Source organism: Dromiciops gliroides, chromosome 4 (assembly GCF_019393635.1).
Source record: "Dromiciops gliroides isolate mDroGli1 chromosome 4, mDroGli1.pri, whole genome shotgun sequence".
NCBI classification, from domain to species: Eukaryota; Metazoa; Chordata; class Mammalia; order Microbiotheria; family Microbiotheriidae; genus Dromiciops; species Dromiciops gliroides.
Genome location: NC_057864.1, coordinates 94,823,622 through 94,847,700, shown reverse-complemented (window position 1 = coordinate 94,847,700; position 24,079 = coordinate 94,823,622). Strand labels below are relative to the sequence as shown.

Here is a 24,079-nt window from a genome sequence, read left to right as displayed (position 1 = left end):
GGCAGAGTTAGGGGCTCTAGTAGTGGCAGGATTATGGAAGTAGTGACTGATATTAATAACTAGTGACTGAGCTGGCCTCTAATGGTGATGGTTGTAGGCAGGGAAAATAATTAGTTTGTATGTATGAAATTCATAATATGATTAATGTTTTAAATTCTTTATGACAGAATTTTCCTTACTCTTTTAAAAATATCATCTTTTTATTTCATTTACATTTCCTACTGACTTTTTCTCAACTACTCCTAGAGAGCCAACCTTTATAATAAAGATTAGAAAAGGAAGGAAAAAACGTCAGCAAAATTAACCAACATATTGAAAAACTCTGATGTTATATACAGTGTTCCACATCTATAATCCTCCATCTCTGGAAAGAAGTGGGATGGGATGTTTTCTTATTTTTTTGGTGCCAAGGTTAGTCTTTATAATTAAATAACATTCATTCATTTTGTTGTTATTGTTGCTCTTACCTTTTGTGTTGTAGTAGGCATCATGTAGACTGTTTTCCTGGTTTTGTTTACTTCACTTTGCATCAATTGATATGTCTTTCAATGCTCATGTATCCATCATATTCACTATTGTTACAGCAGAGTACACCATTTTACACTCATGTGATCCAGTTTGTTTAGTCTTTTTGCAATCTATTTGTTTCCAGTTCTTTGCTATTACAAAAAGTGATGCTATAAATATTTTGGTATATATGGGGCCTTTCTTTTTGTCATTAGTATGTATCTGAGCAGGCTGTTCCCCATGCCTAGAATGCATACCCTCATCTTTCGGAGGTCTTAGCTTCTTTCAATATCCAGCTTCTCAGGTGGTGTTTCATCCTTACAGAAGCTTCCCCGTAACCACATTGCCCTATGCCTCCCAGTTGAATATTTTTACTCCCCTCAAATTTGCTGTTGCATTTTTTGCTATATCTTCCTCTCTCAATGCCACACTTTGTTTTGTATTATATAGGATGTCCCATTTTTTGTTGTTTTAAACTATTAAAGTTATTAAAATTGTACTAAGAGGTTTTAGACACATTTTATTTGTGCTTGTGTTATATTCTTCCTTGTAGAATTCATTTCAATAATTTATTAAATGCTATATGTATATTAGGACAAATTTAAAAATGCCTGTTTTGAAGGCAAGGGCTATCTTATTTTCCACCTTTGTGTCTGTTACATAACACATTATTTTCTTTTTATGTGCTTAATAAATATTTGAATCAAATTAAGCTTATTTCATCTTTTATCTCTATAGAGAGAGAACTATGAAGGTGATGCACACAACACATATATAAGAGCATGGTATATAGAAATATGATATTAGAGTCCGAGGACCTTGATTCCCATTCTGACTCTATTCCTCGTTGCCTTTCTGAGCTTGGGCAAGTTACTTCTCTAAGCCTTCTTTATCTGTTAGTAAGAATCACACCCAAAATAGAGAGATACAGCAGATGTCTAGAAAATTGAAATTACTTATCACTACCTAATTATGCCTTTGTGCCAGGTTTATGATCTGTTTCTTAAACTCATCTATTTCTTCTTTCTATTGAGATGTATAGTAATACTCCAGAGACAGAATCACTTATCTTTCTCCCTCACTTGATTATCACGCAAATACTTTCCATGCCTAGATTTTCTTGCATGAGTATATCCTTTTAATATAGAATGCTATTCTCCATCTTTAACTTTACCCATTTTATTTCTTTTGAATAAGTTATACCCATTCAGAGCTACAGCCCAGTCATGACCTTCACCCAACCAAATCAGTGATGGCTATGAGGTCAAATTTGCTCCCTTGTGTTAGGACCTATTCTTCCTGTTGTTTGCCTACACTTTGGGAATTTATGTATAGACACTTGAAGTCTTAGGTTTTACTACTTCAGTAAAAAACATGGGTTTGGTTATTTTCTTGGGTTTAATTTCCTATGAATTTCTGGATGTCTTAGCTGTTATTCTTCCTTCTTTGAGGGTATAGTATCTAACTTTGGGGGTACAATCTTTTTTGCTCTCCCATCCCTTTTAGTTGAAATTCCCCTGCAAATTAGATTTGCAAAACAATTGGCTCTTGACTCACCAAAAGTGGATAGCTGTAAATCCATTTAGATAAATTTTGGTCTGTCCTTTATGTTTTGCATATAAGCTTGAGGAAGACAACAAATATCTCTGTTTTTGTTATCAGACAGACAAATAGCTACCTCTATACCCCTGGTGAGAGAATTATCTCATATTATTATTGCTCTGGTCATCTGGTTGGTGCAGTGCCTGGAGTAAAAAAGCTTTGCCTGAGTTCATATTTGACCTTAGACATTTAACTAGCTGTGAGATTCTGAACAGTGACTTAATCCTGTTGCCTTAGTGTCTTCATCTGTAAAATAAGCTGGAGAAGGAAATGGCAAACCACTCCAGTATCTGTAAAGAATTAATTTTTATTTGAGTTTTTTATGCCTTGGCATGCACTGGCCTGGGGCTCCGCAAACCACACGGTGCTCCACCCACTGATTGTAACTGTTGCCATGGCACTGGCACCTCACATCATCACCACTCCCTGATGCCTACATGGGCCTGGCAAAATTCTAATGATCGGAAGCCTAGTGAAGGCAGTCGTGTGACTGTCAGAGCAGCCATCCCATTGGCTGGGGCTGTGTGGGGTTTTTCTGGGATTGGGGGAGGAGAATTGGACATTCTAGCTGGACGCTGGAAGGCGACAGGAGTTCTGCTGTGTATTCTCAGCTGATTCCTGGGCGGTGGTATTTTTTCAGGTTATATAATTTCCCTTTCCCCATTTTTTTTCCTTCCCCTTGATCCTACTGATTCTGTTTGTGTGTGTGTTTTTTTAAGTTCGTTCTTGTTAAAATAAATCCTGTTCTGTTTTGAGGGAGACTGAGGTCTCCTTCCTTGCCCCCAATATTGCGGCGAGCTGCTTAGCTAACTCTCCCCAATTAAAAATTGGTCCCCACGTATCTTTGCCAAGAAAACCCCAAATAGGTTCTTGGAGAATTTTACACAACTGAAAAAGGACTGAACAACAAATTATTGCTCTTTTCTTCTTCTTCCCCTTAGTGGATGATCTCTACCTGGTAGCGTCTGTGGATCTATTATTAACATACTTGGGAAGACAAGAAGCTTCTTTCTTCTCAGAGATTCGATTTCTTTTCTATTCAGGAAGAACTTTAAATTTATTTTTAAGCTCTAATAGCACAACTATCCTTTTCCTTTCCTTTCTCCTTTGTGTAACACTTCAGTGCTAGTCTTTCCTCTACTTAAAGTTCTAGCTTTTCTCACTGATGTATGTCTCACATCTGTTTTCTTTAGAGAGCTCTTCATTCTCCCTAACAACTTAGAATGTTGACAGGTATTCTTTGAGTCTTTTTACCTTCTCATCTCTAAGGGAGATCAGCCTTTACTAGCTAAGTTGGCTATTGCAGAAACATAAAGATTACCCTTTAGATGCAAGTCAATGCACAGTTTCCCCTTCTCCATAATGGTTGAGATTTCCATCCTTATTTATTGAAATTGCTTAAAATATCCTGTCCAAATGAAACTTTTAACTACTTTACTAGTCCAAATTTTTCCAAGTTGTTTCCATTTTTTTCTTTTTTAATTGGCTTAAAATTTTCTTCACTTGCCACATCTCCAGCAACCGTCTTCCATGGAAACTAGCTGTTTAATACATTTTCAAATGAATGAATCAGTACATTCTAGAATTTTTTTATGCCTTTAAAATGGACATCTAAACCAAAACCTTCATAAAGTGGCAATACATGGTAGGGTGAGATAAAGTAAGTTGGTTTAAAATCCAGATTGGGCTCTTAAGACAAACCACATTCCCCCCTCCTAATTGGAATTGTTTCCCTCTCTGGGTCTTTAGAATTTTATTTTTGGGCATCTCCCAGTGATGTTTATACTTGAACCTTAAATACTTGGTTAAAACTTTTTACAACTAATTATTATATATTTTTTTGTTTTTGTTTGTTTTTGAGAGGCAATTAGGGGTTAAATGACTTGCCCAGGGTCACACAGCCAGTAAGTGTTAAGTGTCTGAGGCCGGCTTTGAACTCAGGTACTCCTGAATCCAGGGCCGGTGCTTTATCCACTATGCCACCTAGCTGCCCCTTAATTATTATATCTTAATACCTTGATTACTTCATTCAAATTACCTTCCTATTGTCTCGACAACTCCATAGCTACAGCTACACTCACCTCTTCAGTCTTGGATAAATTTACTATTTGTTTCACCAATTTGCCATTCTTATCAATTGGCTTAACTTTACTATGTGCCAAGCCCTATACAAGGTGGTTTTTGTAATTATTATCTTACTTCATCCTCAAAACCCTAAGAGCAAAGTTTGGGACAAACTGAAGGTAATTTGGGAAACAATCTCCAGGTCCAGATTCTACTTCTTTGAAGTAAGGGAAGCAAGGTGGAGGACAGTTTAGGTGGACTTAAAGGAATATGGAGGATTGGTAAGGAAAACCTAAAGAAGTAGACTCAAGAAAGATAAAGAGAATGTAAACAAAACTATCCTAATAATAGGTGGTATTATTATCATCCCCATTTTTACTCAGAATACTGAGTCAGACAGAGATAAAGTGACTTGCCCAGCTTCACCCAGCTAGTAAGTGTCTTAGGCCAAATTTGAATGTAGGTCTTCTTGACTTCTGGCCCATCACTCTATCCACTGTGCTACCCGCTGCCTCTCTCTGTACTAGGCCAGCTCTTAATGCATGTGTACTCACACACATTCCCATGTAAAGCTATTAGTTATTATCTATTGGCTAATATTTAAGAATCAACAAGTCTGAATTGGCATTTGGAAAGTTTAGAATTTCTCTGATTTAGTGTGAGAAATTGGTGGTAGAAATATTTTTTTTAGCCCATCTCTTCCATTTCACTTTCAATCACAGTGTATTCCTAGACCTGACCTGCTCAGTGTTGAGGAGCAGAGTATTATTCTTCCTTTCTTTTTCCCATTTCACTTTCCTTTATCTAGTCTGCATTCTTTAAAGAGCTTTTTGTCTCTGTGCCTTTTCTTTTCTTAGCTGCTGCTGCTGTTAATAGCTAATAACTGCTTAATCTCAATTTTAGTTCTGGATTACTGGATACTGTAGATTCTCATTATAACACTGCTTTTTTTTTTTTTTTTTTAGTGAGGCAATTGGGGTTAAGTGACTTGCCTAGGGTCACACAGCTAGTAAGTGTTAAGTGTCTGAGGCCGGATTTGAACTCAGGTACTCCTGACTCCAGGGCCGGTGCTCTATCCACTGTGCCATCTAGCTGCCCCCATAACATTGCTTATTAATACTATTATTATTATTACTTAGATTTTTGTACAACATGATACAAAGACTATGTTCCTTTGGGATAAAAAACTATATTCTTTAAAAATCCAATACAGTATAGTAACCTATAAAGCAAATGCTAGTGTTGTACTTCAAAGAAAAGATTAGCAGGGGTTAAGGGGTTATGCAGTATGTATATGATCATTGTAAAATTGTTGTTATGTACAATAATATTTCATAGAATTCTGTATGGTAAAAGAAAATTTGAAAGATTTGTAATTTTTTAATAGATTCTTCCTTTGGAAAACATTTTCTTTATCACATAATTGTTAAATAGTCTCTTCCCTTAAATTTAAGTGAACATTCTTCTCTCTGCTTCTGGAATCTGACATTAAATACAATAGCTAGCATTTAATCATTCCTGCTACTTCTGAATTAGTTTCTTTGACCTTTTTCTTTCATATTCTAGTATTATTTGTCAGTAGGTATTATGTTTAGTTGTATATATTTTATTGTACTACAAACTAGTTTTTTTAAAGTAAGATTTAAAAATTTTTTCCATTGTCCTTAATTGTTCTCTGTGAATTTTAACTTTAAAATGTACATAGCCATTATTGTGGTTAATCTTTGAAACTAACTTGATATGAAACCCAGTAAGTTTAGTAAGTTTAAATTGATGAAAAGATATCATTTATTGTCAAAATTTCCATTAAAAGTTAAATAATCAGACAATTATTTTAAGCAATTTTAATATTTTATAAGCTTTTATGTTGCTTATGTTTTTGTTACTGTTTTTTTTTTCATGGAGTTAAGCTTTACTCATAAAGTATTCAAAAAACTAAATAATTTCTTTTGATGGGACAATATACTTATAGTTCGGATAAATGGAAAATAACTGGTGGTGCATGAACAGGAAAAAGTAAATTGTACCAGTCTTAATACTTAGCATGAGGCAGCCTCAGAGCTAATTCCAATATGGTTTTGTTTTCCTCTGTACCTTTTATTTGAAGTATAATCCAGTCTAAGATATGTTGATGCTATCAGCTGACTAAAAGGACTATCAGTGGTTTCAGAAAAAAAAATAGTGATCTTCCTACTTACAACCTATTAACCTATTTTCCTTTCCTGTTCTTATCATAACTTTTGTGTTGACTTTCAAAGATTGCTATCTGAAAAATGTCAAAACATTGATTCTCAGTTGTAAGCTTGCTGTCATAGCTCAATCAAGACTGAACATCTGTGGTACAGCATTTCTTTCTCTCCTCCTCCCTCACTCCTGTTTTTTTTTTTAAACTTCCATGGAAGGCCCTTGGGACAGATGGCCCCTCACTGTTGATGGTTCGATTACCGTGATCACCCACAGCTTCAGAAGAGTGCGAAGAAAAGAAATTGCTTTCTTTGTCAAGGTGTTTTCAATTCAATTCTCACCCATTAGCCTTGTTTGGTTAAGTTTTGAATTACTCCATCAGGTGATTGATGAGGTTTTTTTCCCCCTCTTTATTATAATAGGTCTTATTTAATGGGAAAAGATGTAGAAGAAAACAGCTATACAAACCCTACTACTTATTTTTAAAAAGGGTCTTTGAAGCTGTTTTATTATCATGTTCCTTAGCTAGAAATTACAAAGATACAAGCAAAAACTCAACTATTTGGTTATGTGGACCTGATTTTAACAAATTAGTTGTTGACAGAAAAAGAAGGAAGAAAAGCTAGAATTCTCCATTAAAACCCTTACCCAGTTGTGACTTAAGTTTCGAAGTAACAGCCATAATTTAGCAGTAGGTAATAAATTGTTATTTAAGCCTCTCATAATAGTGAAATTTTAGGGACATGCAAAGTTCCAGACTGAGAAACTTATCTTTGGCATTTTGGGCATGCATATGTGTGTGTGTGTGTGTGTGTGTGTGTGTGTGTAATGCACACTTAAACATGTATATGAGACACATATACACACATGTAGGCAAAAAATAGAAAGTTATTATTGTCATTTTTGCAGTTGGCTATAAAAATAACTAGAATCATCTGCATTGTGTTTTGTTTCTGTTTTCCTGAAGGGGATTTGCCCGAGTAAAATGATCAAAAAAATTAAATAAAAGAACATGTCATTTACAGATCTCTAGATAACATTTCTTGGTCTTAATTGTGATGAAAATAATTTTCTTTATTTTTGCATCTATGCATATTAATGCATAAGCATTTAATCTGTAAATGTTTTAAAAATCCCCTCCTAAATTAATAATTTTCTATATGTGTATTTGCATTAGGTATTTTACAGAAGAAAACAATTTTGAGGAAATGATTAGAGTTTGAAATTATTGAAACTATCATCCAGTAACATTCTACTGAGATGCTACAAATTTAGAGATGAATAAAGTAGTAGTTTAGATTTTGAACTTGAAGACACCTCAGATTCCATCTATTCCAGGGATTCTTAACTTGGGGTGCATAGGTAGATTTCAGGGAGTTTGTGAACTTGGATGGAAAATATTACCTTTTTAGTTTTACTAACCTATAACACATTTAACATTTCCTTCAATTAAGAATTTTAAAAAATGAAAAATTATTCTGAGAAGGGGTCAATAGAATATATTAGATTGCCAAAGGGATTCATGATGAAAAAAGTTAAGAACCTTTTATCTAGTCTTGTTAGTTTTAGAGATGAGGAAACCGAGGCACAGATGGCAAATTAGAGAACTAAAACTTGAATCCAGGTCCTTTGACTCCTAATGCAAAATTCATTTCACAGCATGACACTGCTTCTAATCTCTTGCTTTATTTTGTATTAATGCTATGATATAAGATATATCCTAATTGCCTGGGAAGAGAATTGATTGGTAGTGAGAGTCTTCTTTGGACATAGGATAAAAAGAGCACATGTGTGTGCTTTCTGTTACAAAGAAAGAAAGCTTGAAAAAGCACATATACATATTTTTGTAAATGTATTCTTTAACATTTTATTTCCCTCCCTTTTTTTGGGTTAATGTTGTAGTAGATACAGTCTTTTAAAATTATAATATGAACGAATAATTAACAAGCAGAATCTCTTACTATTATCTCATCAAAAACAGTTTCATTCTTTTTTATTTCATAATATTTTTTTGGATTTTTTAAAGGGATGGGCATTTCTTCAGGTGATTTGATCAGATAGATTTGCTGGAATTTTTTATTCCATTATAGGGGTTTAGGGGTCTTTAGACTGCAATGTCTTAGCTATGTGTTTTTTTTTAAATGGATTGTAGTGAAAATAGTTATTTTAAATTTACATTATTCTATTTTTTGATTATTTAGTTCTTGAGTCAAAGAATCAGCCTGGAAGAAATAGAGCAGAGGGGCAGAGTAGTATCTTAAACCTATAAAAAATCTCAACAAAGTATTTTAAACCTTATAGGCACTAAAATGCCTCTTTATGATGATTTTGGCATTATTTTAAAAATAAAATCCGCATGATGTATGTTTTCATTGTCTTCTGAGTAATAAGCCACTGATACTTTGATCTTTAAGAAACAACTACAACACCTATTAGACTGGAAAAGTATATTATATTTAGGTGACTGATAACTTGGATGGATTATCCAGCTACAGATCACAGTCTATTCATTCCTCTCATTGTGTGCAGTTCTTGACAATGTTCAACAAATCTTAGAGATCTACCCAATTCTTTGAAGACTATTCTCTGAATCTTTGACTATGGATATCCAATGGATATCCAAATGGATCCATATGGTCATCCAATGGATAAAATTGGAACTCTTGAGCTGCTTATCTGATTTTTCCTTGGCAACATGACTGTTTAACCTCCTTAACTGGTTAGATATGTGTTTGGTGTTTTTTATGTTCCTCCTTATACATGTCATTGTTGAAAATATTCCCTTGCCTATTTTGACCCATTGTATGCCTTTCCATTGTCCTACTTCATCCATCTTCCCAGAATTTTCTCTTTTAATTGATTCTACATCTAGGTATAAAGAGAGTTTATACTCATACTCCAATTTCTGTTGATGTGTCCAGGGTTATTCAACTAGTGTTGAAGGTGGGACATGACTTACTTCTTATGACTTAAAGACAGTATTTAATATTTTGGTGCCTGTGTGTTTTTTTATTGTAACTAGTTTGGGATTTACTTAAGTAATACATAAAGGAATGAGCATTAGAATAAGAATTTAGAAATCTGATTTCCAGTCATAGCTCTGCCACTAGCAAGATGTGACTTTGAGATACAATTCATTTCATACTTCCTGCTACAATTAAGGGAATAGAATTAAATGACCTGTAAATAGGTACCCTTCTGTTGTAACATTTTATGTGTATATAGCCATTTTAAAGGGAAAAGAAGGGATTGTGTGTCATTTCAGTGAAGAAGTATGAATAATTTAAACAGTTATCTTAAAAAAAATTGAAAGTCTTCCCTAAGGAATGGATTATTCATGAAGGGGATGAAGGAGATTCAAGGGGATTCACCCCTTGAAGCTCTGCTTCAAGAATAATCAATAAAAAAGCAGTATCTCCACCCCTAGCTAGATGTGATCTATCTTGGGAATCTTCACATTTTTTCTAGGAAGAAACTGATCTATCTTGGAAGAAGGTATGGAAAGTGATGGCATTAATTATTGCTACTGATTTTAAAATATTTTTTCATTCCCATATTTCAATTTTAGCTTTTTGATTAAGAAAGTCATGTGCTAAATTTCTATGGAGAAGATAGGATAATATGATGCAGTTCCTCCTTCCAGTCCCCCCAACCCCCATAGAATAATATGTACATTGGATTTAAGGAAGGAAATGATTTCAGTTCAGAGATCCACTGTGGGTCATATCCATAGATTACAGGCTCTTCTCAAAATTTCTTTCTCTGTATAATACCTGAAAATTTATCTGATGTAGGGGATTTCATAGGACCTGCTGCAGCCTTATCCAACTAGTTTAGTCCATGCAGTTATAGCCATTAAGTTGGAAGAGACTTAGTGTGCCATCTATTTTAACCTATACCTAAACAGGAATTCAATTTATACTAGTGATGTGGAATTTGCTACCGCCAGAGATAGCCTATTCTATTTTTGGACAGTTGTATTTAATCATTGCAAACGTATCACCTTTATATTCAATATAGAATGCAAATCTGCCTTCATAACCTCTATCCATTCATCCTAGTGAGTCCAAGAAAAACAAGTTTAATCCTTCTGCATGACATTGCTTTTCATGTTTGAAGACATGTTCTTCCTATTTATTAGTGGCTTTGTAAAATGTGATGCCTAGAACTAGACACAGTATTTCAGATGGGATATGATCAGGACACAAAAATCAGTGACCTATCACCTCCTTTCCAGAGAAAATGCTTCTATCATCTCTTTAGCTTCTTGGCTTTCAGGTCACAATATTAATTTGTATGGAGATTTCAGTCTGCCAAAAACCTGGAATCTCTTTCCTTAGATTTTTTTTTTCTAGTGACATCTTTTCAGTTAATTTTCTTTTTTATGATTATGTAAAACTGTGCCATATTAGTAATTTTGTATAAGAAAACTTGAATAAAAAATGAAAGAAGGCAAAAAATAACATGCTTCAGTCAGTGTTCCATCAATATCAGTTCTTTCTCTGGAGGTGGATAGTACATTTCATCAATAGTACTTTGCGATTGTCTTAGATCATTGTATTGTTGAGAATAGTTAAGTCATTCACAGTTCATCAAACAACATTGCTGTCTCTGTACAATATTCTCTTGTTTCTGCTCACTTCATTATTTCAGTTAACTTTCAATTAACTCTCAAAAAATCTAAATATATAAAAATAAATAAATCAATTAGCTCCTCACTTAACTGTCTGAAGCCAAGTTCAGGACTTTGCATTGATACTTATTAAATATCATCATGTGGCCCATTGTTGCAGCCTGCTAAGATTTTGTGGATATGCACTGTTTTCTTCTTGTCTTTGGCAAATTTGATTAGCCTGTCATTTAATCTTTTATGTAAATCATTAATAAAAATATTCAACAGGACCAAGTTGAGGATGGAGCTATACACGTGGACCCTTATTTATTAATTAGTACTCCTTTTGGTTGGTTATCCACCTAGCCCAAACTTACTAACAAGTTCCTAATTGTGCTATCCTCTAGTTCACCTTTCTCAATCTCTTGTTCCAGGGTATTTGGAGGGACTTTAAAGTTTAAATACCTTGTTGAAACTTAGGTGTATTATATTGGTAGCATTTTTCTAATCTGGCAGTTTCTTTTTAGTCTGAAAAAGAGGAAACACAGTAGTCTTTTTTATCCTCTTTATAGAGAATAAGTTATTAAAGTCATATTGGGCACTCTTGGTTTTCCCTTACTACCTTTGTGACTTTGGATAAGTCATTTAACCTCCCAACCTCTGAGGAGGACACAAATCCTAATCCTGCTGACCCACAATATAAGGTCATCAAATTAGATCTTTTACATTAATTATCTCTGTTAACTTGGGCTAAGGAGTATTTTTCTGGGCTTCAGTCTTCTCTCAGATAAAATGAGGATGTTGTTGGATAATCTTTAAAGTTCCTTTTATTTTCTAAATTATGTGATTCTTTTATAATATACATATACACATATGTATACACAAGTTTCACCATGTATATGTTATAGAAACATTTAATGTTACACACATACATGTGTATATACATATATATGTGTGTGTGTGTACATATATGTACATCTTGAATTCAGAAATGTTATATAGACAAATGGAAATAATGGTCATCTTGTGGGATAATTTTTTTCCCTAGTGAATTCTGTTTTTTCCAAACTATATTCTCCAGCCATAGTTATAATTGCATCATACTTGAAAAAACGTTCATTCCATTTAGTAATATATAATATATCCTCTAAAATTAAGTAATTCTTACTCTTTCTGCAAACAAATCCTTTCCTTGAGGCTGTAATACCATTAAGTCACAAAAATATTTTAAGCTCATTGTTGCTTTTGTATTTATTTGAGGAATATTAATGAACTGTTTGCTATGAAAAGAAATAAAATCACACAATCTCAAAGTTGAAAGGAATCTCAGAAATTTCTCTCATCCAACCCTTTTTATTCCTATAATTCATTACAAGAAAATACATGAGAATATCTTTTAGAAATTTAAGATAGAATAACATTTATTAGAAAATTATCTAGTGGAAGATGCCCATTTCCTTCATTGAAATATATTTTCCATCTCACCCTCTTCCAAATTACAAAAATGATCTGAGTTCATGTAAAAAGCTGATTTTTGTCATTGATTTTCTTTATAAATTCTGATAATGTGTGAAACATCTTTGTATCAGCTTGTTTATTTCCACTTAAATGAATATTTTAAAAGCATTGTTGAGTTAAAATGCATGTTTTGATGCAGAGACATAAATTTGAATATTTTCCTTGATTACTTATTTTAGTTATGAATGGCACAATTTAATTTTTCCTAAAAACAAATTTATACTGTCTTTTCATATTTTCAGTTTGCTTTCCATACTATTCATGAGAATTTTTTTTAATAATTAAGATAATGACATATATATCCTTGAAGCACTATTAGACATAGGATATTCGAGAAATCTTGTATACTTCAGTCATCACTGGCAACAGCTATTTCTTCCAGCAATTCTCATCCTCTCACCCATAAAATCAGCATAAAATTGACCTAACATTGGGAGATCAGATGGAGAGTCTGGAAAGTAATCCTCAGGGGGAAAAAATTCAGTCTTTGTAAATCTCAATAAAGTGCATAAAGTTGCAGAATCGGATTATTCCTCCTTTTTTGGATTTAGTACCCTTTTGTTTCTTCCTTTGCAGTATTTGTGAGAAGTTGCCACAAAGATGTCAGATGCTATCTGAATCTAACCCCCAGAGGCTCTAACAAACATAATCTGTTTAAAAATATGGACCCAGATGATTGTGTCATAATTTTTGTTTGGGTGGGTAAAGAAGGAAAAGTTTATTTTAATAAGGAGAGAAATATATGCATTTATTTGACTAAATTGTATTTCTAACAGGCTTTTTTTGTATTTATAGTCATATGATTTTTTAAGAATAGGAAGTATAAAAAATAGAGAACAGAGTATGTGATACATTAAGACAATCCTACAAATCGACTCCAATTCTGTTAAAAAGAGGCAAAAGTTGGAATTTAAACACACAAAACCCAAGCCCAGGAAGGAAATGGAATATCTTGAAAATAGTTTTAAGGGAATTTTAATTTGAGGAAATTTGTTTTGAAGGATATTCTAAAATGTTGTGAATATCAGGTGGAACTAAAGCGGTATTTTAAAGATTCAGGTTGGAGAAGATTAATTCATATAATAGACATAAGTGATAAGCTTATTGTATTGAATTGGTGATTTGTTTAGAATGTCTTTTAGTTTTTCAGTTTAGTTTCTAAAGATAATACACGTTTAATATTTCTTATACATTTGTTTAACTTAATTTTGCAAAGATTGGTTTTAATAGCTCTCATTTTGTAAAAATTTATAATCTTAGACTGATGTGATTTTATACCTAAGTCAAATAAACGTCTCCTAAAAGATATTGTATTCTAGACAGTCAACTCATCTTTCATTAATATAGGAAGATGTCACATATGTAAGAAATTATTATTTCTTTTTTAAATTCAAGAAATGTACTTTAAAATTTTATCATACCAAATTAATAAGAAATAAAGCAGTTGAATAGCACTTGGCTATCATATTATTTGGAAAATTTATCTTAATTGTTCTTAAGATGTCTATGTTATTAATTACTAATATGAACTTTATATGACTTCTTATTAAGATGAGAAAAAAGGATCAAAGAAGGCTTTTTTACATGTTGAAATGTTTGAAATATTTTTTGAATATTGTATCTAATAATATAGATCATCTGGGACCAACTCTTTTTTTATCATCATGTAGAAAATCCATGTATCCATAGGACAAAAGAACAACAACAAACTAAAACATTCTACAATTCAGTGTGTAGAGCATGTAAAAAATAATGTTATGTTTGGAAAATTAGGGGTTAGAATTACATTTCTTTTTATTCTTTATATGTCCAGATATATTTCTGACTCTTCAATGTTTTTTTTCTGTGAATGGTGCTAAACTTGTAGGTGGAGTCCATCAGTGTTTTTTGATATAACTGTTGGTTATATCTTAGAGTTTTGAAGGCATTTCATAAGTAACTTATTAACCTTTGTTAACCTCATTGAAACATACTTTGAGTTCTTTGAAATTTGTTTTAGAAAGATAAAAATTGAAGGTAAGTAACTAGAGAAATTTTCTAATGCTGGTTAAAATTTTAGGACTTTATCTTTCCGTTATATAAGTGGAAGAATCAGATTTTAAAGACCTATAAATTTAGATTCTAAATGAGGAGCAGGGATGAATTAAGTTGTTAATTTCTGGTAGTTACTTTATAGAATTGTTTGTAGAAGTACAAACATAAAATTATATGAGTGAACTTTTAATGTAATTTAAGCCTTAGTTACATCCCAATATAAAATTGTTATTTTTAAGCTGAGAGATATTTAGTATCTTTGGACTGTTTACTGAAAAAAAATACTAGATTTACTCATGATTGCTTCACTTTTAGTCTCTTTTACAAGTTGAAGTAAGTAAATTGGTATATCATGATAAATATATGAACCATAAGCAATGCTAAAATATCATTACATTCCCAATATGCATTATATATTTTAACTTACATCTTTCTCTCTTTTTTATTTTTTTCTGGTTATTATCATCTGATAAGTGAAATAACTTATCAATTTCATATAAAGTGTTTTTTTTAATGTTCAAGAGCCCATTGAAATTCTTAGTTAAAACATTTAACTTGATAAGTAAAAGTTAGAAAAATTGGGGAATTGAAATAATGTAGAATTATACTTTCATAGATGTAAAGATATTATTTGCTTTGTAAGTATTTATTTAGAAAACTATTTGTTAACTTTGGTACAATTAAGATCCTGAGCCTAAGATAACTGTTTTACTATTAATGTACTTTGACAGTAATATCCTATTCTTTGTTTCTGATTAATGTTACTTGTCAATTATTTACAGAACCAGTAGTACTATGGAAGTTCCCAGAGGACTTTGGAGACCAGGTTGGAAAAAAATTCTGTTTTTAATGCTAGTTTTTATGGGTACTACTTCTAATGATTACTAACAATAATACTTCTATTCAAATTTTTTAGAGTGGGAGGATGAGGGACAAAAGACTTTATGAGTAGGTACTTAAGTAACAATTATGCATGATGCGACTAAAGCACTTTTTAATGTTTTATATTGAATATAATTTTAGATATGAATATAAAAATAAAAAGTTTAAAAAATAATTCTCTTCCTTTAAAATTGGCAGTATTTTATATTTTGTTAAAAAACTACCATTTAGCTGACTTAGATAATACAAAAAATATAAATATTTGTTTCTATGTATTTTTAATCCAAAGAAATTATATCAAAATTGAATCATTAAATATGTGTTGTTATGTATTTATCTTTAAAGGGATATGATATGATGACAGTGTAGGATCACTTGTTTTAATCATTTAAACTTTAGTCAGCTGCAGAAATGATATCATTTTTAGTGGATACAAACTGAATTTTGATACTATTTGTGCCAATTATGTTGAAAACAAATTTTAAATTATAAATGCAGTCAACATTTTACCTATAGTTAAGTTTTAGTTCCCTGACAATGAAAAAGGGAGACTTGAAAATAATAGAAGAGATAACTAATGGAGACATTGAATTACTTCAGCTTTTACATAAATGCATTGTCATTTTAATCATTATCAATATTAAATAATATAAACTTGGGATAGTTTGTTTTTCATATATTAAACACCTATGCATGATGGTTTTGATAAATTAAAAGATTGGCCAGTTAGTAAGAGTTCATGTTTAAAACAGTTAATGCAGAAAAAGAGCAAATGAACATATGTTATAGCCTGTTTGCCCTTCTTGAGGCACTGTGCAACTTATCTGAATCTAAACTATGGTAGTAGAAAATAGTCATAATGAGTAGGCAGTCATATTTCTGAGCCTGTCTATTGAATATTAAGAGGAGGGAAGCTAGGATGGTGAAGGCCCTTGAGTTTATGTCATATGGAGATCCGTTTAAGGAACTGAACATGGTTAGCCTGCAGGAGGGGAAACTCAGATGGTACATAAGAGCAATCTTTAGGTATTTGAAGGGCTTTCAGGTGGAAGAGAGTTTGCTGTTTGTCCTTTGTTCTCAAAGAGGACCATATCATCTAGGTGATGTCATGACTTCCACTGAATTGGATTTAAGTGAGGAAGAAGTGGGAGGTCACAAACCTTACTCTCTCCTCCAGAACCATCTGGGTCCAGTGGCAAGATATATATCAGGATTACTGGAGATGGCCCCTGATGGTTTTGTTTTTTTTAAGGCAGTTGGGGTTAAGTGATTTGTCCAGGGTCACACAGCTAGAAGAGAGTTTAGACTTACTCTGTTTGTCCTATACCTTCATTCTCTCTCCTCCAATCCTGGCAGAGTGAGCTTTGTTACTTGGAAATAGAGTGGACAATTTAAAATTGATGTCAAGAAAAACTTTCAGCAATGAAAGCTCCCCAGAAGTATAATGGGCTGCCTCCAGAGGTGGTGGGTTCTTCTTTGGAGGTTTTCAAGCAGAGGCTAAGTGCCTAATTGTTGTGTATTTTGAAAATCCCTTTTGTGTTTGGGTTGACTATATGGCTGCCAAGATTCCTTTCAACTCTTAAATTTTATGATTTTTATGATTACTTCCATAAATTCACTATATGATACTGGGGGGCTTATTAGCATTCTTTTGTGATTTCATGGATACCAGTGGAATATGTGGACTTTTCTTCACTCTTGTTGCTTGACAAGCCCATCTTTTTTTACAGGATATTATCAGGTATTATAAATATATAGCTCAAAATGGAAACTAGGGAATTGTCTAGGGTAGAAATGCTAGTCAACTAGGTAATTAGCAAGGATTTATTAAGCTCTTACTATGTTGTTGTTCATTCATGTTTGATTCTTCATGACAGCCAGTATTATCCATAGGATTATCTGGGCAAAGATATTAGAGTGGTTTGCCATTTCCTTTTCCAGTGAATTAAGGCAAACAGAGGTTAAGTGACTTGCCCAGGGTCACATAACTAGTAGGTGTCTGAGGTTGCATTTGAACTTGAATCTTCTTAACTTCAGAACAAGCACTTTATCCACTGAACCACCTAATTTCCTCCTCCTTATTATGCAGCAATCACTATTTAAGTGCTTGAATTACAACATAAAAACTATCAAGGAGTTTACATTCTAATATGAGAAACAACATGTACATGAATAGATACATAGGAGATATGTACAGAGTAGGTGTAAGGTAACCTTGGAGGGGAAGGGATACTGGGAAAGACTCCTACAGAGTGTGGCTTTTGAGCTGAGTCTTAAAAGAAGCCAGAGAGTCTAAGAGATGGAGGTAAGGAAGGATAGCATTCTAGGTGTGAGGGACAACCAGTGAAAAAGCATGAAGAGGGGAGATAGATTGTTGTATGTGAGGACTACTGAGTGGTATATCTGGATCATTGATGTTTGTAAAGGAAATAGTGTGTAAGATGACTGGAAAGATACAAAGGGGCCAGATTATGTAAAACTTGAAGTGGCAGACAGAGGAGTTTTATTTGATCCAAAAGGTAAGAGGGAGCTACTGGATTTTATTGCATATAGGTCAGGCCAGTTCTTTAGGAAGATAATTTTTTCCACTTTGTGGAAGATGGATTGGAGATATTCTTCAGTCAGGTAGATCCACTTAAGAGGCTTGAGTTCGAACTCTGGTTTTGAGAGTTAAGATAAAGGGAAGTATTTAAAGTGGAGTTAAAAAAAAACCCAAGATTTGGTTAACTCTTTTGAGTGTGCTGGAAAATAAGTTAAATGATTGTGCTTAATTATTTCTAGCACAACTCTTGTTTTAAATTCCAAAGCAAAATAAGTAGCTGTATTTATTTTGTTATATATTTTCAGCCTTTTAGCGAAAAGATAAACATATGATATATGGATGGAAATGTTTCTGACTTAAGGCTATGAAAGAGGATCTACAGAGGAAGAATGACTTGGAAAGGTGAAGCTTAAAATGAAGTTAGATTATTCTTTTTTTTTTTTTTTTTAAGTGAGGCAATTGGGGTTAAGTGACTTGCCCAGGGTCACACAGCTAGTAAGTGTTAAGTGTCTGAGGCCGGATATGAACTCAGGTCCTCCTGACTCCAGGGCCGGTGCTCTATCCACTGCACCACCTAGCTGCCCCCAAAGTTAGATTATTCTTATGTCACATGGTTTGTTGACCAATTTTATCCTTGTTCTCTTGAGTACTTTGGTACTTCAAGTAATACTTGTTGGAATCTGCAAGAACTTGTGCTTTGTTGTCATAGTTTTAAGAGCCTAGTGTCAGCCCTTTTTATCAAGAGGCTAAATAATTCTAATAGTTCTTAGGGCTTTACTTTAATTTCTACTATTCTTTCTGATTTGCTGATCTCCCTATAGACTTTATGAGCAGTTTTAGGCTTCTCTTTGTGGGGCAACTCTGAGAGAACCTAAAGACTTTAAAGTCCCTGTGAGTTGTCCCTACAAACATAAGAGGGTATGGGACTACCTGTAATTAGAGAGTCAGTCATATTGAATAGCCCATCGCAATTCAGATTCTAAAGTCATGTTTAGAGCTTTCTTAGGGATGCTAAATTTTGACTCTACCTTCAAAATCATTAAAATGTTCATTATACTTTTTAGTCATTAGAACTATATAATAGTAACAAACTTCTATGGCTTCTAGGACAGTACTTCTTTGCTCATGATGTTCAGCCCATCTGGAGAATGTTGCCTTCTACTCTTTGCCTGTCTAAATTGTACACATTCCTCAAGACTCCCAGCCTCAGAGTAATCTTTTCCATAATGAGCTCATTCATAACATTTATTGTATATTTTCTCTATTTGGCACTTAATTATCTATGTTGCAAAATATATTGCCTGATTTTCTTATGATTAGAAATCATACAATTTTTTAGAGTTGTAAGGGACTTTAGAAATCATGTATTCCATATTCTTTGTTTCATAGATGAGGCTCCTGAAGCCTCAATGTGAAGAGACTTACCAAAGTTACTTCAATCCTTTAGGCTCTATGATTTCATCAGGGTGGTTATTTCTTCTGCTGTTCCATATAGCATCTCTGCTATAACTTAGTAAGTAATTTTTTTCGGTGATGCAATTGGGTTTAAGTGATTTGCCCAGGGTCACACAGCTAGTAAATGTCGAGTGTCTGAGGCCAGTTTTGAACTCAGGTCCTCCTGAATCCAGGGTCAGTGTTTTATCCACTGTGCTACCTAAGTGCTCCCAGTAAGTAAATTTTTGAGAGCAGTTGTGACTAAAATAGTTTTCATTTGCAAGCCAACATGATGATGAGCATTTCCTAAGTTAAGGCATAAATTCCATAACAGGGCTTATACTCAAAGCCTTCCTAGCTTGTTGGGACCTAGCACAGCTTATGTTCTATTAGTCTATCCTTCGAGAATCCATGCCATGATGAAGCATTCAGCTAAACCCAAGATCACACAATCTTTTATGATGAAACTGGGACTTTAACCCTTCTCAGTCTTAAGCCCAGTGCTTTATCTGTTATACCAAAATACCTTACTAAAGTAAGTAATATTGTTGTAGTGTTATTTAAATTCTTATTTAAAGAAGTATTTATTATACTTCTGTATCCAGTATTTACCATAATATATAGCCCAACAGCTTAGACATATTAGATACACATATTTGTTTATTCATGTGCTTATTATTTCTTGTGTTTTTATTTTAGTTTAGTAAAGCTAATCTGTTTGACTCAGCTAAAGCACTTTATGACCAAAGTATACTTTGGTACATGGAAGGATTTAAATTGCTTCATTTCCAAGAGAGTACTCACTTCCATTTCTTCATGTGAAGAAAATGTCCTGGCCACTTAGTGTGTTGATTCTTTGTGGTACTTGTATAGTTTGAAGTATACAGTTGCTCACGGAAGCAATTGTATATTAAAAAGCAAGGTTGTTTTTGGTGCCCATCACAGTGTCTTACGTATTTTAGATATTCTATGTATATTGCTTTATGGATGAATGGATAATAAAGGTAGAAAGTAGATTCTGGACATAGTGTGGATTGCAGAGTATGTAGCAGGGGCAGGGGAGAGGAAAGGAGGGGGAGTATAAGGAGTAACAAGATTGGGAAGGTATATGGGGGGCGGTTATGAAGGACTTTGAATGCCAGAGTTTTATATTTGTTCCTGAAGGTCATAGGGAGCTTCTGAAGTTTGTTAATTTAAGCGGGAGGGTGGTGACATAGACTTATATTTTTACTTTAGCAGCTAAATGAAGGATAGACTGGAGTGGAGAAAGAATTGGGGCAGGGAGACCAATAAGCAGGCTGTTACAGTAATCCAGGCGTGATGTGATGAGGGCTTGCACCAGAGTGATGGCAGTATTAGAGGAAAGTAGGGGCCTTACTTGAGAGGTATTATGTAATGATATTTTTCTAGTTTCAAATTTTCCTTCCCTCCTTCCCTCCCCACCTTCCAAAGCCAGCAAGCAATCTGATCTACCATTGCTGTCATGTTAAACATATTTCCTCATTAGTCAGAGAGATGTTATGAAGGGAAAATCCAACAAGCCTTGGAAACAGATTGGATATGAGGGAAAAGAGAGAGTGAGGATTCAAGGAGGATACCTAGGTTGTGAGCCTCCTGGTTGATGATGTTGTTGAAAGCACTGGGAAAGTTTAGAAGGGGGAGGTTTTGAGAGGAATAATAATGAGGCTTGTTTTGGACATGTCGAGTTTAAAATGTCTGTGAGATATCCAGTTTGGGATGGCTATACAGTCTTACATGTGAGTCTAGATGTTATGGGAGAGGTTAGGACTGGATAGGTGGATTTGTTAATTAACAGCAATAAGATAATTGAATCCATGGGAGCTCATGAAATCACCAACTGAAGTAGAAGAGAGGAAGAAAAGAGGGTCTAGGATAGACCTCAATGAAGAATAAGCAAAGGAGTCCGAAAAGGAGTGGGTCAGAAAGGTAGGAGTAAAACCAGGAGAAAATAGTATCCCCAAAACATGAAGATAGTATCAAGGAGGAAAGGGCTAATAGATTGTGTGAAAGACTGGAGAGGGGTTAAGAAGGATGAAGATTAAGAAAATGACATTAGATTTGGCAATTAAGGATTGTTAGTAATTTTAGAAAAAGCAGTTTTATTTCAATGATGAGGTAACATACCCGACTGGACAGAGTTAAGAAGACAATGAGAGTAGAGGATGTGCAGAGAGGAAGACCATTATACATTGCTTTCCCAATGAGTTGTAATGATTGGAATGATGCCACCTGCTGGAGATTTACTGTAGAAAAGCTCTGCCATGAGGTGAAGGCCTCTGAGGGCAAGCCATGTAGTCAAGGTCCTTAGCGTCAGGAAGTGATGTTTGCTCGTGGGTACTGTCTATCAAGGCTACCAGTCAGAGTTTAGCCACAAATTCTAGAAAAGATATGGGATAATAGCTATGGAGATAGACCCAACCTTTCTAGTCTTCTTTTACTTTATTCTACTTTACACATTTTAAGATTTAACTACACTGGCCTGTTGTGCTTTTCCTTCTGAATGCCCCTTGTGCCTAAAATACATTCTCTTCCCACCTTTAACTCCTAGCTTCCTTCAAGACCCACTCAAATTCCATCTTTGAAGAATTGCCCTTTACAGTCTGCCTAGCTGCTAGTGCCTGTCCCTCTCTGATTGTCTTTCATGTACTTTGTATATATCTTTTATGTGCCTAGTTATTTACATATAGTCTCCCCAATGAAGAGTAAGCTTTTTGAGGGTAGATGCCTTTTTTGCCTTTCTTTATATCCCTTGAACTTAGCAATATTATTGGTACATATTAAGCTCTTAATAAATACTTATTGACTGATGGAGATGGACTCTATTTTCTCTGTAAATTAGAATATAAAATATTCTGCTTATGGTGTTCCCTCTCTAATGGCCTTTTATCCACTTTTTTTGGGGAGGCAGTTGGAGTTAAGTGACTTTCTCAGGGTCACACAGCTAGTGTGACCTCTTAGGCAAGGTTTTAACTCTAGTCTTCCTGACTCTAGGGCTGCTGGTCAATCCACTGTGCCACCTAGTTGTTTTTATCTACTCATAATATATTTTGTATGTAAGTAGTTATTTGCACATCATCCTATCCTTTAGAATGTTAAAGTTCCATGTGGATAATGACTTTTTTGGGGAGCAGGGCTTTCTTAGTATCCCAAATACTTAGCACAGTGTCTGGAATGTATTAAGTGCTTAATAAATGTAAATGCTTGTTTGATGATGGACAGTTTCCCCTGTGCTGTGCACTGGGTTACCTACGCTTGTTTTGATACCATGCCTCTTTTAATACAAATAGAGGGAGAAGGTTTTATATTCTTGGAATCAAAGATCATTGCAGACTGCAGCTACAGCCATGAAATTAAAAGATATTTCTTCCTTGGGAGGAAAGTATGGAAAGTCTGAACAGCATACTAGAAAGCAGAGACATCACCTTGCAGACAAAGGTCCACATAATCAAAGCCTTGGTCTTTCCAGTTTCGATGTATGGCTGTGAGAATTGGACTACAGGTATCCTTTCCACATTGCAACTTTCCCCATTGTAGTTTTGATATATCGTGGGTTGGTATGAGAAATTAAATGGAAATTTTGGGGGAGTTTTGCAGAAGCCACAGATGATACATGAAGGCCAGCAGAGGACAGAAAAAGTTTAGAAACTCAGAAATGCCTAAAATATATGCCTAGTATTATATAATATCAATGTATTTTGTCTTTTAATACCATAATAATTCAGGCATCTTCTCTGGTATAATGGGAAGGCCAAATATTTTTACACAGATTTTCTACGTTTTGGGGGTTAGTTATAGGGGCACCATGCCCCTGACCCCTGTGATGTGGAAGGGATGACTATATAAGGAAACCTGAGCACTGCAGAATTGATGCTTGTGAATTGTGATGCTGGAGATGACTTCTGAGAATTTTTGCAGTAGCCCAAGTAATGAGAGGAAATTAGGTCTTGTACAAGAGTATTTGATATATGAATGGAGGGAACAGGATATATAAGGAAAGTAATGACAAGATCTGTCAACTTGGCTATGTGGGGTGGTGAGTGAAAGAGGAGCCCAGGATGACACCAACTTTGTAAACTAACACAGATGACTACAATAATAATGAGTTCTCATTTGGATATATTGAGTTTGAAATAGTTCTATTAATGTTTATTTTGAAAATGCAAATTTATTCCAATGTGGTTGATATCTTAGGGAACAATTGCAGCATAACACAAATTTCAGGTTTGCTTATGCAGTTTCATTCATAAGAAAGCAGCAAACACTCATGTAGCAATGCACAAAACTTAGACATCTCTACCAGCCATTTTAGTTTCTCACATGTCTTATCTTATAAGGTTATGTTTTGCTATTATTTCACATTTGTGAAATTATTTATATAAAAAATTCACTGATGTAACATCCTAAGGTGAGTGAATTCTTGAGTTCTAGCCCTCTTCCCTGTAGCCATTGACTTTGCCAGCCTTTGAGAAGCTGGGTACCCCCATGAAGGCAACAGAACCCTATTTTAAAATAAATTCAAAGCTAAGAAATAGGGTGGTAAAATGAACAAACAACGGCAACAAAAAGAACCTGATCATGAAAAGTAACCATGATGACAGGGATGATCAAGCCACAAACCCAGAAAATAATGAAGTCAAAACAATGACAAGAAAAACTTGAAAGGAAAATGTGAAATAGAT

At 34.0% G+C, this 24,079-nt stretch overlaps 1 protein-coding gene across 2 annotated transcripts in view; it reads left to right on the top strand.

Moving 5' to 3' along the window:
* The window catches only part of DENND1B (DENN domain containing 1B), a 327,844-nt gene that overhangs the window by 65,022 nt on the left and 238,743 nt on the right, over window positions 1-24,079 (top strand). For both annotated transcript variants that reach the window (XM_043962753.1, XM_043962752.1), the window contains exon 3: window positions 15,304-15,347. In XM_043962753.1, coding sequence (XP_043818688.1) covers window positions 15,304-15,347 — 44 coding nt within the window. The remainder of the gene's footprint in view (window positions 1-15,303; window positions 15,348-24,079) is intronic.